This window comes from Anopheles arabiensis, chromosome 2, assembly GCF_016920715.1.
Source record: "Anopheles arabiensis isolate DONGOLA chromosome 2, AaraD3, whole genome shotgun sequence".
Lineage (NCBI taxonomy): Eukaryota > Metazoa > Arthropoda > Insecta > Diptera > Culicidae > Anopheles > Anopheles arabiensis.
Window position 1 is genome coordinate 76,781,537 of NC_053517.1, and position 13,475 is coordinate 76,795,011.

A 13,475-nucleotide genomic window follows, 5' to 3' on the forward strand; every position below is an offset into this window, starting at 1 on the left:
CTGTTTTTGCGCGCCCGCCAGTCCATGTGCGTCATTGTGTGTGTGTGTGTGTGTGTGATTCTATCCCTCCCTCTCTCCCCCACCTGCCCCCCCCCCCCTGTTGTAGTAGTTCAAGGAATGGAAATATCATTGAAATTACCCAGCATTTCTTCTGGGCTGTGGTTTGCTCTGGGCTTTTATTAGTTTGGCGTGCTGCAAAACCCCATAACGAACGAGATGTGAAGATATCACCCGAGCCATCCACCAACCCAACCATCCACCCAACCACCCACCCAAATAATCAATAGCACGCGACCGAGCAAATGTAGTTTTTTTGTTGTCGATCCTTCTACGCGTTCCGATTTTAGTGTCGCCATCGAGCCACGCGGTTATTGTGGAAACTTTTGTCACCCATTCTGTCCCCCCTCTGTGTCTACGCTCCCTTCCTCCCTCTCCCCTACGGGCCTACATCTTTTGGCCGCCTGCACTGTGGAGCGAGGGAGCGGTCGGAGCGCGTGTTACATAAAAGCAACATGTTAAAGGAAATGATCCTCCTTTTTCCCAACTCTCTTCTTCCCACTCTGCGGCAAACATCTTCAAACGCCGGGCCAGGGGCAGCAGCTACGGGGGCATCTTTGCTAATGAAAGAAGGAAATTGACCGCTTCCTACTCGTAACCGAGCACTCGTCGTAAGAATCTTTTGCCCGGAAAGTGGTTCCAGCTTGTGCAAGCAGCGAAGAGGAGGTTCGCCTACCAACCCAGCTTTGGTCGCAATTTGATATCGTGACGTCTGTCTCGAAGTTCCAAAGTTGCGAGTCCAGTGTGTGCGTGTGTGTGTGAGTGATGCGGTACGATTGTGTATTAATATTGTACTTTAAGCAACATGTTGATGTAACTGTTGGTTATTGTTATGTTTTCACATTTTTCTTCCTTCATTCCACAATCCCCGTTCCTCCCCTTTTAACTTGCCATACAATTTAATTATCTCGGCCCTGCGGGGGTCTCTCCGGTCCACCGGCAGTCGTATCCACCTGTGCAAACAACGCGCTGCGAGAGAGTGCCTCCGCAAGAGTGCGCTTAGAAAGGGCACAGGAACTGGCAGCCGAAGCGGCGAAACAAATGAACAAACAGTTAAACAAACATGGGTCGAAAAGCCTCTTCGCTGCGCCCTTGGTTCACGCCTCCTTTTCCTGGTCCCCACTCCCCAGCCCTATTCTCCTGTGCGCTGTTTCATTCGCTTTTTCACGGTTTCACGTTCACAGGCAGCGGCACGACGATGGCTAGCGGACGGGCACGGTTGCCACCAACGCCCGGGACGGTGGGTGCCGTATCGGCCGCTTCCTGCACGCGCCCAACACTGACCGAGCTGCACACCAACAACAATCTGTACCATGCGTCCTCCACCACCATGGGAGCCGGTGAGGGTGGAGTAGGAAGTTCTGTAGCAGCAGCAGCAGCAGCCGTCGAGTATCAGCATCCGATGCACCATTCGTCGCACGTCGCCCAACAGCATCTGGCGGGGGTGGCCGGTACAGTGGTGGTTGGCGCTGGTCATCACCCCCATCAGCATCATCAGCATCACCACCAGCAGGAGGCGGGCATGACCGCAGGCGCTACTACCTCGCAGATGCTGCCGGACGTCGCGCTACTAGGACACGGCGTGACGCAATCGCTGCGCAAACCGTTCGATGCTCCCAGACACATGTAAGTACTGGTGTTGTGGAGGCGATGTGTGATTATACTTTTGTTCAAAAGGCCCGTCTTGTAGCATTGCCCTGTTTTGGGTTGTTCCTTACCGTATTTGGGGAGGGATGATTTAATTGAACCGGTCGGACCGATTGGCAAGAGGAAGTATTCTTTATTTACTGCTAAATTGCTGCTCCGAGTTGAAATACTGATCTTTTATATTGCCCGGAGATTCGGTCTGCAAAGTCTGTAATGCATGAATTGGCTCTAGACCTGTTCAGATTTGCCTACCTTTGTTTAAAGTGAATTCTGGTCGATGTCACTATACCGATAAGATTCAAATTACGGACAGCTTCAAATTCCGGTAGTTTGTAATATATATTTTTTTTAATTTCTTCAAATGCAGTCCAGGGCCACACCGCTTTTAAATTTTCAAAAACTGCCATGATGTACTAGAATAAATTATAAATGTGTCTGACCCCTAGTAAGCCCTGATGCCACAGTAAATATATATTTTCTGTCGGTCAGTTCACCACCGGAGGCATTCTTTGCCAGTTTTACTTTAAACCGACGCCAGTGTTATTTCTTCGATAATTTCTATTAATCGCGTCCACATGCATTTAAATGCATCAAAATCGATGGTAGAGATTGTTATCACCCAAGGAACATTTTAAATCTTATCATAGTTTTAACGCTGTTGCTACGGTTATTCGATGAAGTCTTCCTTTTTCATTTGAATGTCGTGTATGACCTATAAGGCTATATTAAACTCACTTAAAACTGAAAGAGCCCGTCTACAGAACTATGTTAAGACTACTAGTTAAAACTAGTGATGTGCTGTATGGAGAGCACCCACGACTCCGATCCGACTCCGACTATTGTTAGTCCGATTTCGACTTCGGCAAAATGGAGTCGGAGTCGTCCGGAGTCGTTCGGAATCGTCCGGAGTCGTTCGGAGTCGTTCGGAGTCGTACGGAGTCGTTCGGAATCGGAGTTGGACTCTAGACGACTCTAGACGACTCCGACTCCGGGCGACTCCGGACGACTCCGAACGACTCCGGAAGACTCCGGGCTTCTCTGCACGACTCCGAACGACTCCTACTCCGGGCGACTCGGGGCGATTCCGGACGACTCCGGGCGATTTCGGACGATTCCGAACGACTCCGGATATTACAGCGCGGACCTACCTTCCGAAGTCGATTCCGAATTTATCGGAGTTGGATCGGAGTCGACTCCGGATTTTTGCCAACTTTACCCATCACTAGTTAAAACCATTTCTAGACCTATAAGATGTGAGGCGCAAATAGACTATCAAAATTACAGCATATTGCTATGGATATGTTCTTTAGACGCAAAGAAGCATTCAATATGAAGTCATAAAAATGGTTGAGAATTATTTGAGAATTATTATGTTGTCTTGGTATTTTTCTGATGAAATCGCTCGTGTATTACCAGAAATCCATGCCAAGAAAATTTTTCTGTTGAAATACATTATAATAATTTGAAGCCAAAGCGCTCCACAATCAAAGCCCTTGAATAATATGCATCTTTTTAGTTAAAAAATACAAAATTTGTTTTAAATGCCCCCAATTTGCACCAAAAGCTGTGCAATAAACAACATGACATGAAAAGCGTTTTGGAAATTTCCATTTTTCTATTTGTCATGTAAACGATGAATTTGTTTATGTGCTATGTTTATGACATATATTGGACACACAAATCAACAATTATATCAATAAAAATTGATTCCATCTGCTTAAAATCAGAAGTACTTACCTGACCACAAGTTCAGTTGATTTGTAGTGCAATATGTGTGGTTAAGATCGTTTTAAACAGCTTCAGAATATCCAGCTTCAGGATATAAGTTTTTAAACAGCTTCAGAATATAAGTTTTCAGAATATCCCCGTACAAGCAGTGTAAGAGATACGCGGAAGCTGGTATACGATTTTCTCCATAATCTCAGTTTTCTCCCCTGCATAGATTATTACAATAAGCATCTAGTTTTGACAGGCTCATTTGGAATCCAATAGGAATTTCCAATTGGACTGTTCACAAAGGGTGTCGTGAGTCCAATTTTTGCGTAGGTCGAATATCACGTTTTTCAGCCAAAATATATTCGATAAATAGTTATTTACGCTTAGTATTTTCATTAGTACCTTAGTATTAGTACTTTTATGCACTTAATCGTTTATTTAATACAATTTGTGAAGATAGTTTGAATATTTCTTTTCTGTCGATTGCACATGAAAAACATGAAAACCCCTGATTTGTTTCTTCTGCATCAAACCTGTTCCCTGAGTTCGAAAGTTCCATATCCTTACTGTTTAGCATCAAATGTGTAGGCGCAACAGTTTTCATCGATCCGGGCCTTAAGTGTCCTTCTGGAATGCTCTTGCATTTGTCTATGTCGGTGTCGGTGTTGGGGACATTTTTGTGGTTTGTATCCAGTGCCCTGTAAATTTAACACACAATCACCACGACCCCAGCGGGGTGATGGTTCGATGATTCATTGGTTTCATTGAATTCATGCGTCGGCGCCTACAAGTCCAGACGTGGTTCGATTCCCACGACAAGTGGTCCGCGGACCCCAGGCTGTTGGAACATATTCTGTACGACGCCCTTTTTATTTGAATTACTGATGTTGTTTTGAATACAAACTAAACGTATTTACCAACATATAAGATCTTTGATTTTTTTAATGAACCTATAATTAATGTATGAATAATTATATATTTTTTTGGCAAAACAAATAACGATACTCTCTGATTTATTGTACATAAACAGGGAAAGGGAGATAAGTAACAAAAGCGCATAAACTTTCAATTTAATAATATTGCCCATAACAATATATTTAAGGATTTTTAAAAAGCAATATTTTACTTGACTGCATTTCTTATGGGAATGGCTACGGCTTAAGGTATTGTATCTGGTGGTTGTATTTACAGTATTTCCTGCTTGTCATTTGTTGAGCACATTGCACCTGCATTGGTGGCCTAGGTCACGGTCACAGCAGAAAAAAGTCAGCCCAGGGAATGGGTTGACGGATGGCAAGTCCGGTCTTGAAGAAGACGACACGCTTTTTCGTTAGACTATCGTGCCAAAATTAGTAATATATGCTATATGCTACTGAGAGTTAATAGTTTATAAAATATTAAAAAAATAAAAACTTAATTCAATTGTAACAAAATATTAAATACTCATCTCTTTGCTAGCATAAACAGTGTTATAGGAAAAAACGCAATTTCATAACATGTAAAAATCCAAGTCAAATAAAGGCGGCAACCCAAAGGGTTAAGACAGCATTTCAATGGCAGAAACCAAAGGGACGCGTGGATGCTGCAGTTGAGTTTGATTGATAGAGTCAGAGCGCGCGGCAGCATGGCTAAAAAAGGCATCACCCACAGCACAGAGAACACGATCTCAGTTAAAAGCGTACGGAATTTCCGCCCGCAGCACCGACAGCAACGGCAACGGCAGCGTCAGCTCGAAAACACACGTACAAAACAGCTCCGCTCACACTCCCGGGCGAGAGCCAAACGCTGGGTGCTCCCGGACCAAACTACACCCCGGCTGGGCGGGTGGTGGTTGCAGTAGGTGAAGTGGGAGAGGAGGGAGGAGAGATGAAGAGTTGAACGTTTTCAATCGTTCTGCGAACAGCGTGTCATAGTAGCGACAGTGTGCTTACAAAAGATGCACACAAAACAGATGGAAGGGGGCCGGTGGTGGGTAGAAAATCTGTTGCACCGCTTCCTAGAAGATGTGTCCCATCCTCCCCCCACATACACACACACAAGCGCGGTGACATTACGTAAAGTGGTGTGATAGACGAAGATGAAAGGGGGGAGAAAAAACAAGGACCGCTGGAGCTGTTGCTTGCTGCACACAAGGCAACGCGATTAGCAACAGGCGCCCTCTGTCAGATGAAGCAACACATGTCCGGGTGTGTGTGGTAGTGCGGCAGCCCGTTTGCTTTCGCACCATAAACACACACACACCTGCGCGCGTCAAAACAAATGCACACACGTACAGGTGGGCCACCGCGTCTGTGTATGCCGCACGCGCTCGATCCTGTGTTTCCCGGGATACATTTCCCTTTCCCCAGGGCGACGTTTGTGAGCTTTCACCGTAACTTCCCCTTTTCTAATGTCAAAACACTCTCGCTCTCGTTCGGCAGCAGCTTTCGCTCTCTCGCTCGCTCTCTCTCTCTTTCTCTCGGAAGCGCAGCAGAGCAAGATCTTGCTTCCCCTTTCTCACCTGCCATCGGCGATGTGAGTGCGAAAGAGCGAGATAGCATGCATCTGGTGAAGCTTTTCCGTGGCCGTGGCTCTCGCACACTTGCTCCCAAAAGCTCGCGAGCACGCGAGCTGTCAACACAAACGTTAGCGGGGCCATCTGGGCCCATTCGCTTAGTCAGCGTGTGTACGGGGCGCTCTTTGTGTGTATAGCGCAACAACTTTACACGGCACACACACACTCGCTCAACACGAGAATAAATTTGAACGAAGAACGTACATGTGTGTGCGTGCGTTGTGACGCTTTTTTGTGTGTGTGTTTGCTGCAGGTGTATGCGAGTGTGGGGTCTGCGCGTTTACTGAGCGAGCGTGTGTGGCGGTGGCGCTGCTGGACTGGTTCTGTGTGTATGGATGGTAAAGAACGCAAGCAACAGTTGAGCAGGCAAGACCGTTTTCTGCGTGGTGCGTTGAATGGTCCGGGCCAGATCTTTTGCATCACCGTGGCGGAGGCCATTGAATCTCGCGTGTGCGTGACCAACGGCAGTAGCAAGTGCGTTTTGACAATCATTTGTGTGTTGTGTTAGGTATAAGGTAGAATAAAGAAGAGGAAGAAGAAGAAGAAGAAGAAGCGATACAACAAAAGGATAACCGTTTCAAACAGCAAAGTGTGTGTTGTGCGGTCGTCCGATTTTTTGGGTCAGAAACAACAGAAAACAACCTCTCGATTGTAGTGGAATTAAGCGCGCAGGTGAGTTTGACCCGCACTCTACCCCTTCCCTTCCCTACTCTTGCTCGCTCCCCGTTGCAAACGGGGTTTAATCAGGACGACGGAAAGCTGCGGGTGTGCTGCTGCGGTGTTTAAAAATAGCCGAGCTCGGCTTCATCTCTCCAGCTTGAAATTGAAAGGAGAAACCTTCTCCCTCTCTTACCATCTCCCCCTCCACCCCATCCGACACTGTCCTCTATAAACCGGCCAAGAATGGACTTGAAACAGCAAAACAAAAAAACGCAAAGAAAAGGTTCGTTGAGTTGTGGCGAAGAAGCGATACCTTGGGTAGGGGGTGGGTGGGAAGGTGAAGATCCAAAGAGCGACATCGACGACATGTGTCGAATGGTTAATTATGGCTCGTGGTGTGGTGTGTTCACACACATCCTTTAGCATCGAAAAACGGGGTGAAAAGCCTCGACCCATGTGTGTGTGTGTGTGCGTGTGTGTGTTTGTTTCCTTTCACAATTCCCGGTCACTTCCGATCAATGGCCGTTGAGAGAGTGTGGAAGGAAGACAAAAAAAGCAGCGCACGTTCTTTATTGTTAGAAAACGATAATACACGGCTTGTGTGTGTGTGTGCGTGTGTGTACGCTCGAATGAAGGGGGCGTTAAAACCTCCCCGCTTCCCCCCCCCCCCTCCACATTGCATCGACAAACGCATCTTTCCAGCGTGCTGCGCGTCGTTGCCATGCCAATGCAGGATTCCAATCAAATCGAACAAGTGTCACTTGACTGTCGCCGCCGCCGCCGTTTTTGCGTGTGGTTCGAGGCGATGCGCACCGGGTTAACCGTAAGCGAAATGCCATACACACACACACGCTCATACGTACCACCCCTAGAAGGTGCATTTGGAGTGCTTGTGTGTTGCTGTGTGGTGCCGTTGTGTGTTTGCCCTTGTGTGCGCACAAGACGTCCAGCCGCGGACACGCGGGCGCGCGAAGAAGAGAATGCGCGACTCATTTTTATGCATATGAGGCCGTCCACGACCACCACACATTACAACCACCCCACTGCGCGTGTGTGTGTGTGTGGCTGTGATTTCTTTCGACCGTGGCAAGGTACTAATTGCACACTTTTTTGCTCTCTCCTCCTGTCTTGCCGATTAGTAAGTTTTTTTTGTTCTATCGTGCGCTGTTCGATTTTTGCGCAACGGCCCAAAACGCGCGCAAGGTAGTTTGAACTCCGCCCGAAAAGTCCAACAGAAACATCCATTTCCGCAAACAGAAGACACGGCAAAGAGCAGCCCGGTGGGTTTGTGTGTCAATGTGTGTGTGTGTATATACCCGCACTGGGAATATTAATTTACGTGACTTATCATTCTTCAAATAGGCGTTAGCGGCGCACTGTAGCATCTTCTTCCCTTCTGCTGGTGGTGGCGGCGGGCAAAATGTATTTATTTAAGGCTCTCTCCAGACGCGTTGGTATATTGTGGGAATGCGGCAATTTTCGGGGTTTGCTTGTCGCATTTTCGCAGTTATTTCGTAACTACCTCCCTTTTCCTTCCATCTCCCCACCCCGGCCAAAACGGCTCTCCTTTGAACAAAGTCACACTTTCAACAACAAGGTTGGGCTCTCAAGGGAGTGTTTCCCAGTCGTACCATTTCCACAGTTCTTAGAGACCTACGCAACAAAGTTTGTGTGTGTTGCTCATTACTGTTTTTTCCGGTTTTTTTTGCAGCCCCGAACGACCGAGCCAGCTGGCCGACGAAAGCGATTGGATGAGCGATTATGCGGATAGCAATCTGAAGCGGCGCAGCTCCATCTCGAAAGACTACCTACCGGCCGGGGCGACGACGTCCGCGACGACGGACTGGCTGAGGAAGAGCATACGCCGCTCGTGGACAATATCCAGTAAGTCACCGCCGCAGGAATCATCGAACCAGAGCGAGAGAGAGAGCGAAACACAGGGTGTTGTTTATCGGTCGCCCATCATCGCCATCATCTAAACTATGCACTACATCTTTCATCCACCAAAGGGGGAGGATACTGGGGGAGGGATGAAGGTGGAAGTGACCACTCGGAGAATCATCCCGCCGCTGCTCATCTGTAGATTTCTGTAGTCTTTTCATGCTCTTTTGCCGTGCTTTTTTTTTCTTCTTCTGTAGCCATATCGCTCCATCGTCATCCGCTTTTACTCCATCTCTAGCGCACAAAAGAGGGAACTTTATTTGCTCCTTGTATCATTGTAGGCTCGGTAGAGATCATCTTTGGGTAGTGGCATTTCATCTCCGCTCTGCCAAAGGACCCGGAGCAAACGGGCAACGGGAGTCCGCGAGAGCAAGAGATGGAACAAAGGGAATTTGCTGCACTGCACCCCTTAATTAATCCATGGTTCGTCGTGTTTTGTTTTGTTTAGATGCAGAAGATGATAACGGGGCCACGCGCGACCCGGACGTGCAGCCCTACCCGAACCCGCACCTGCCCCGCAAGCAGTCGCAAAGCAGCTACCCGTCGCTGGTGAAGCATCCCTACTTCAATCCCCTCTCGATGGCGGACGAGGACGAGTACGGCGAGGAGGAGGAGGCGATGGCGGCGGCGGAGGAGCACATGGGCGGCAATCACCGGCCGTCGGCGGCCCTGCGCCGCGCCATGCCCCCGAGACAGTCGACGCTGCCGAACCCGGACGGTGGCGCCATCTACTACGGCAGCAATAACAATCTGATGCCGCCGGGCGCCGCGTCCGTGTCGCCGAAGCAGCAGCTCAGCCCGAGCCCCCAGTACGGCACCAGCCCGTACCACACGGACAATGAGGCGGACAACGAGACCGGGTCGGACCATCGGTCGCCGCTCGCGGCGCGCTACAAAATACGCCGACAGTCGACGCTGCCCTGCAAACCGAACGAGATGCAGCTGGAGGGGGGGAGCGGCGGCGGTGGACCGCTGCATGGCAGTGGGCCGAAGATAATGATGTCCTCCTCGCCGAACAGCCGGACCAATCTGTACTCGAAGTCGCCGGAGCGGGACGGGCTCGATACGATCATGTCCAAGCAGCAGCAGCAGCGCTTTCCCCCCTTTGTACGTCAGTCCACCTTTCCTTCGAACACGAACGACCCGTTCCTATTACAGATCCAATCCCATTCTTCACCCTCTTCTTCGTCCCTGTCAACGCAGCCTTTGCAGTCACAGCAGCAGCAGCAGCAGCAGCAGCAGGGGCCTCCGCCGGTAGGTCAGCAGCGCCAGCTGCCCACCTCCCCGAACCGGCTGGTGTTTAACAAGTCGCCCGACAGCGGGACCGAGTCGGGCCCGGGGGCGAGCGAAAGCGCCGGCACCAGCCCGCACCAGGTCGGGCCGGGCGGTAGGGGCGGAGCGCGCCCCGGCAGCTACCAAATGACCCGCCAGGCCACACTCCCCAATCCCGAGCAGCACATGAAATTGCTTCCCACCTCCCCTCCCAAAAAGCAACTGTCACCGCACAGCATCAAGCGCTCTCCCGACTTTGCACGCCAAAACACGCTTCCGGCGGGCGCCATGGCCCCCGCCCAGCAGCAGCAGCAGCAGCCGGCCGCGCCCGGTGGCCCCCAGTCGGCGCCGGTGCTGCTGCCGATGGCGCTGGCCGCCGCCTCCTCCTGCAGCTCGCTGGTCGGCACGGACGGCACCGGCACCGGGGGAGCGCCGGCCGGCGTCACGATGAACTCGCTGTCGGTGCACCAGCACGGGCCGAAGTTTATGCCGATCTCGCCGCGCCAGAAAGCCTCCTTTCTCTTTCCCCAACCTGCCGCACCCGCACCACGTCCCTTCCACTCACAGCAGCACTTCCCGACGCACCTCAACACCTCGCCCTCGGCATCGACCGTCAGCAGTGGTGTGGTGGGGGGAGCGGCGATCGGCGGCGGCGGCCCGATCGCCGGCGTTAGCCACTCCTCCTCGACCTCGCTCGCGTCCGCAGTCGCCTCGAAGATGATCAAGGTGCGCAGCCACAGCAACGAGGAGTACACGATGGCGCCGGCGGCCCGCGCGCCGCCCGCCCTGCTCGGCATGGGTACGGTGAGCGAGGGGCGCCGCATGCTGCCGGAAATACCGACCGGGGGCGGCGGACCGGGCGGCAGCCGCTCGCCGAGACTGGTACGTCAAGAGCACGTGAGGGACGAGCTGCTGATCGGTGGCGCTGGTCATAGCGTTGCCGGGCACGGCCCGCACACCGCAGACAAACGAACCACCACCTCATCATCCTCCTCCTCATCTCCCAAACAGAAAACGTTCGCCGAGGCGAAGCAAACGATGGCGGCGGCGGAGGACGGTACGATGATGATGGGCTACGAGTTGTACGGCGGTGGACCAGCAGCAGCAGCAGCAGCGTCGTCGGGATACGACGAGTTTTACGACGAGGATCAAGAGTTTTCGCTCGGACCGATCGAGACGGTCAGCTATCAGGACGGTGAGGAGGCGGCACGAGGCGGCAACGAAGCGTTCATGCTGATGCAGAACCAGCAGCAGCAACAGCAGCAGCAAAGGCTGCCATTTGTACCGAACGATTCCAGTCCCGATTCGGTGGGCGGAACGCCGGGCGTTAGCTACGGAATGGCCAATAGAAAGGATCGGTTGCGATCACGCCGGAAATCGCGCGATGTGTACGATCATCAGGACGAGCTGGGAGGTGGCGGCACTAGTGCCATGATCGATGGCGTCGATAGTGCTATTGGCGGCGGCCCAGCAGTTGCTGCCCATGTTAGTGAGCCGACCAAAAGGAAACCGGAAACGATGCGCTCCATCTCGGAGGAGGCACCTGCTGCAAAGCCGCCGAAACCGATCACTCGTCGGTCGTTGTCACATCCGGAAAAGGATACACAGGTAAGCGTGCTGGGTGCCGGGTGCTCTGCGATAGAAACCTAATCGTTCTACTGTAATTGTTTCACAGGTGTATAATTCGAAAAAGCTTGACTCGAGCAAAATTCCCTCACCGAAACCACTGACGGAGCTGCAGGATCGTCAGCACAAACCATCGTCGGCGATCGGGTCGAGCACTTCGCCGCGCAGGAAGAACATCAAATCGTTCGACTGCGGTACGATCACGTCGAAAGCGTCCAACCTGCAGCCGGGAAGCTACGGGGCACAACAGTACCAGACACCGGACACCGGAGCAGGCAGTGGCGGCCCGTCGTCCGTCTCGCCCGGCATCGTGACGGAGTCGAGCTGCAGCAGCAACAACACGCGCACCAGCGGTTACGGCGGGTCGGCTACGACGCTCGCCGGTAACGTGCCCGGTGGCGGTGGAGGACTGGCCGGCACGGGCGGTGGTGCGATCGGTGGCTTCCAGTCGTTTGGTCAGCGCAAGATATCGGCCTTCCAGCAGATTTTGCAGCGCCAGCGGCTGCAGAAGCGAGACTCGAAAAGCCTGGACATTGTGGCGTCGAAGCTGATGGAGGAAAAGTACGGCAGCCGCGGGCAGGACGTGGACGTGTCGAAATCGCTCGACGACGGTATCTTCTCCGAGAGTGCCGGCCATCAGTCGGACGACAATAGCAGCGATGAGCATATCAACCTCACCTACAAACCGCCCTCCTCGGTAAGAATGGCGTTAATGTTGTGATTGGGTTGAAACTTGTTTTACGAGAATCATTTAAAATACGAATCGAATCATGAAACTGAGCCGTGCAAAACGTTTATGATCGTTTGTGAAGCTTCTAAAGATTTAAATTGGTGGTCAATATTGAATATTTGCGATCATGAATTTTATGATTCTCAAAGAAGATTCATGGTTATTTTTTGTATATTAGTTTGAATTAAAAATTACAATTCTTTCGTAAGATAATCGAGAATAGTTATGGAAAGTTGACCTTATAGCAGTAACTTACAATTTGTTCCACAATATTAGCCATAAAAGCCATTAAAATTGAAAGCTATTGCAGTTATTCAATATTTTCACTATAAACACGTCTGATTTGATCAGTGTTTCTTGTAAAATATTATAAAAGATCCAAGATTATTAATTTCGGCTAATCGTTTAGTCAAAAGAGTCATCAAGTTACCTAACAAGAGTTTTGATGTTAAGTGCGGAGGTGATAGTTTACTGGAGTGCTAAGTGATAGTTTATACTAGAGGTGGGCATTTCGGTTCTTTTAAGTGAACGTGAGTGAACTGAGTGTGATTCTTTTGTTCTTTTGCAAAACAGCAATGCCTGTAAAGTCTGTGAATCGGAAGAACCAAAGATTAATACGTTGGATAATCGCATGAAAAGCAAGCCAATATTGACAGTCTACAATTTGATCCTAGAAAGCAATTCACAGAAACGGTTTAAAATCGACCATTTGTTGGGGTTTTTTTTTCTCTAAATTTGCGAATGTTGGTAGGGTTTCTGTTCGTTATTTCAAAATGACCATAAATGTTAGAAGGGTTTTCTATTCGTTATTTCAAAATGACCATGAATGTTAGCACTCATTTTCATGATTTTTTTTTAAATTTTGGTGTATCAAAAAAACCATAGCATTCTTCTCTTGTGAACCGGCTCTTTCATTTTTTCACTTAAACTGAATGAACCGTATGGTTCTGGTTCATTTGGCACACCTCTAGTTTGTGCATTCTTTGATAGTTAATGAATCCTTATCCAATCAATATTTTTAGCAAATTAATTCTAAAATGGTTTGAGGATCATGGTTTCTTTTAACATTTGATCCGTTTAAAAAGTTTCGTGTATCATGTATCACAGTTAGTGATTAGTGTCCATCACACGATACGATTCGATTGAATCTTCTATGAATAGTCATTCCAAAAGCGAGTTGACGACTGTACGGGACCGCTCCGATTATGTTATAGTTCATGAATATTACAAGGTCCCGTGGTACAGTCGACAACTCGAACGACTCAATAACTT

General features: G+C 49.9%; 1 protein-coding gene across 4 annotated transcripts in view; it reads left to right on the plus strand.

Moving 5' to 3' along the window:
- Positions 1 to 13,475, plus strand: part of LOC120908423 — a 38,113-nt gene that overhangs the window by 4,733 nt on the left and 19,905 nt on the right. Inside the window, exons 2-6 of one of the 4 annotated variants that reach the window (XM_040319393.1) lie at positions 1,242 to 1,683; positions 8,346 to 8,518; positions 9,024 to 10,729; positions 10,859 to 11,455; positions 11,523 to 12,170. In XM_040319393.1, the coding sequence (XP_040175327.1) occupies positions 1,256 to 1,683; positions 8,346 to 8,518; positions 9,024 to 10,729; positions 10,859 to 11,455; positions 11,523 to 12,170 (3,552 nt within the window). In that variant the 5' untranslated portion in view covers positions 1,242 to 1,255. Of the gene's footprint in view, positions 1 to 1,241; positions 1,684 to 6,298; positions 6,647 to 8,345; positions 8,519 to 9,023; positions 11,456 to 11,522; positions 12,171 to 13,475 lie in introns of those variants that run through there. The other 3 variants (XM_040319392.1, XM_040319391.1, XM_040319394.1) reach the window with 3 other exon arrangements.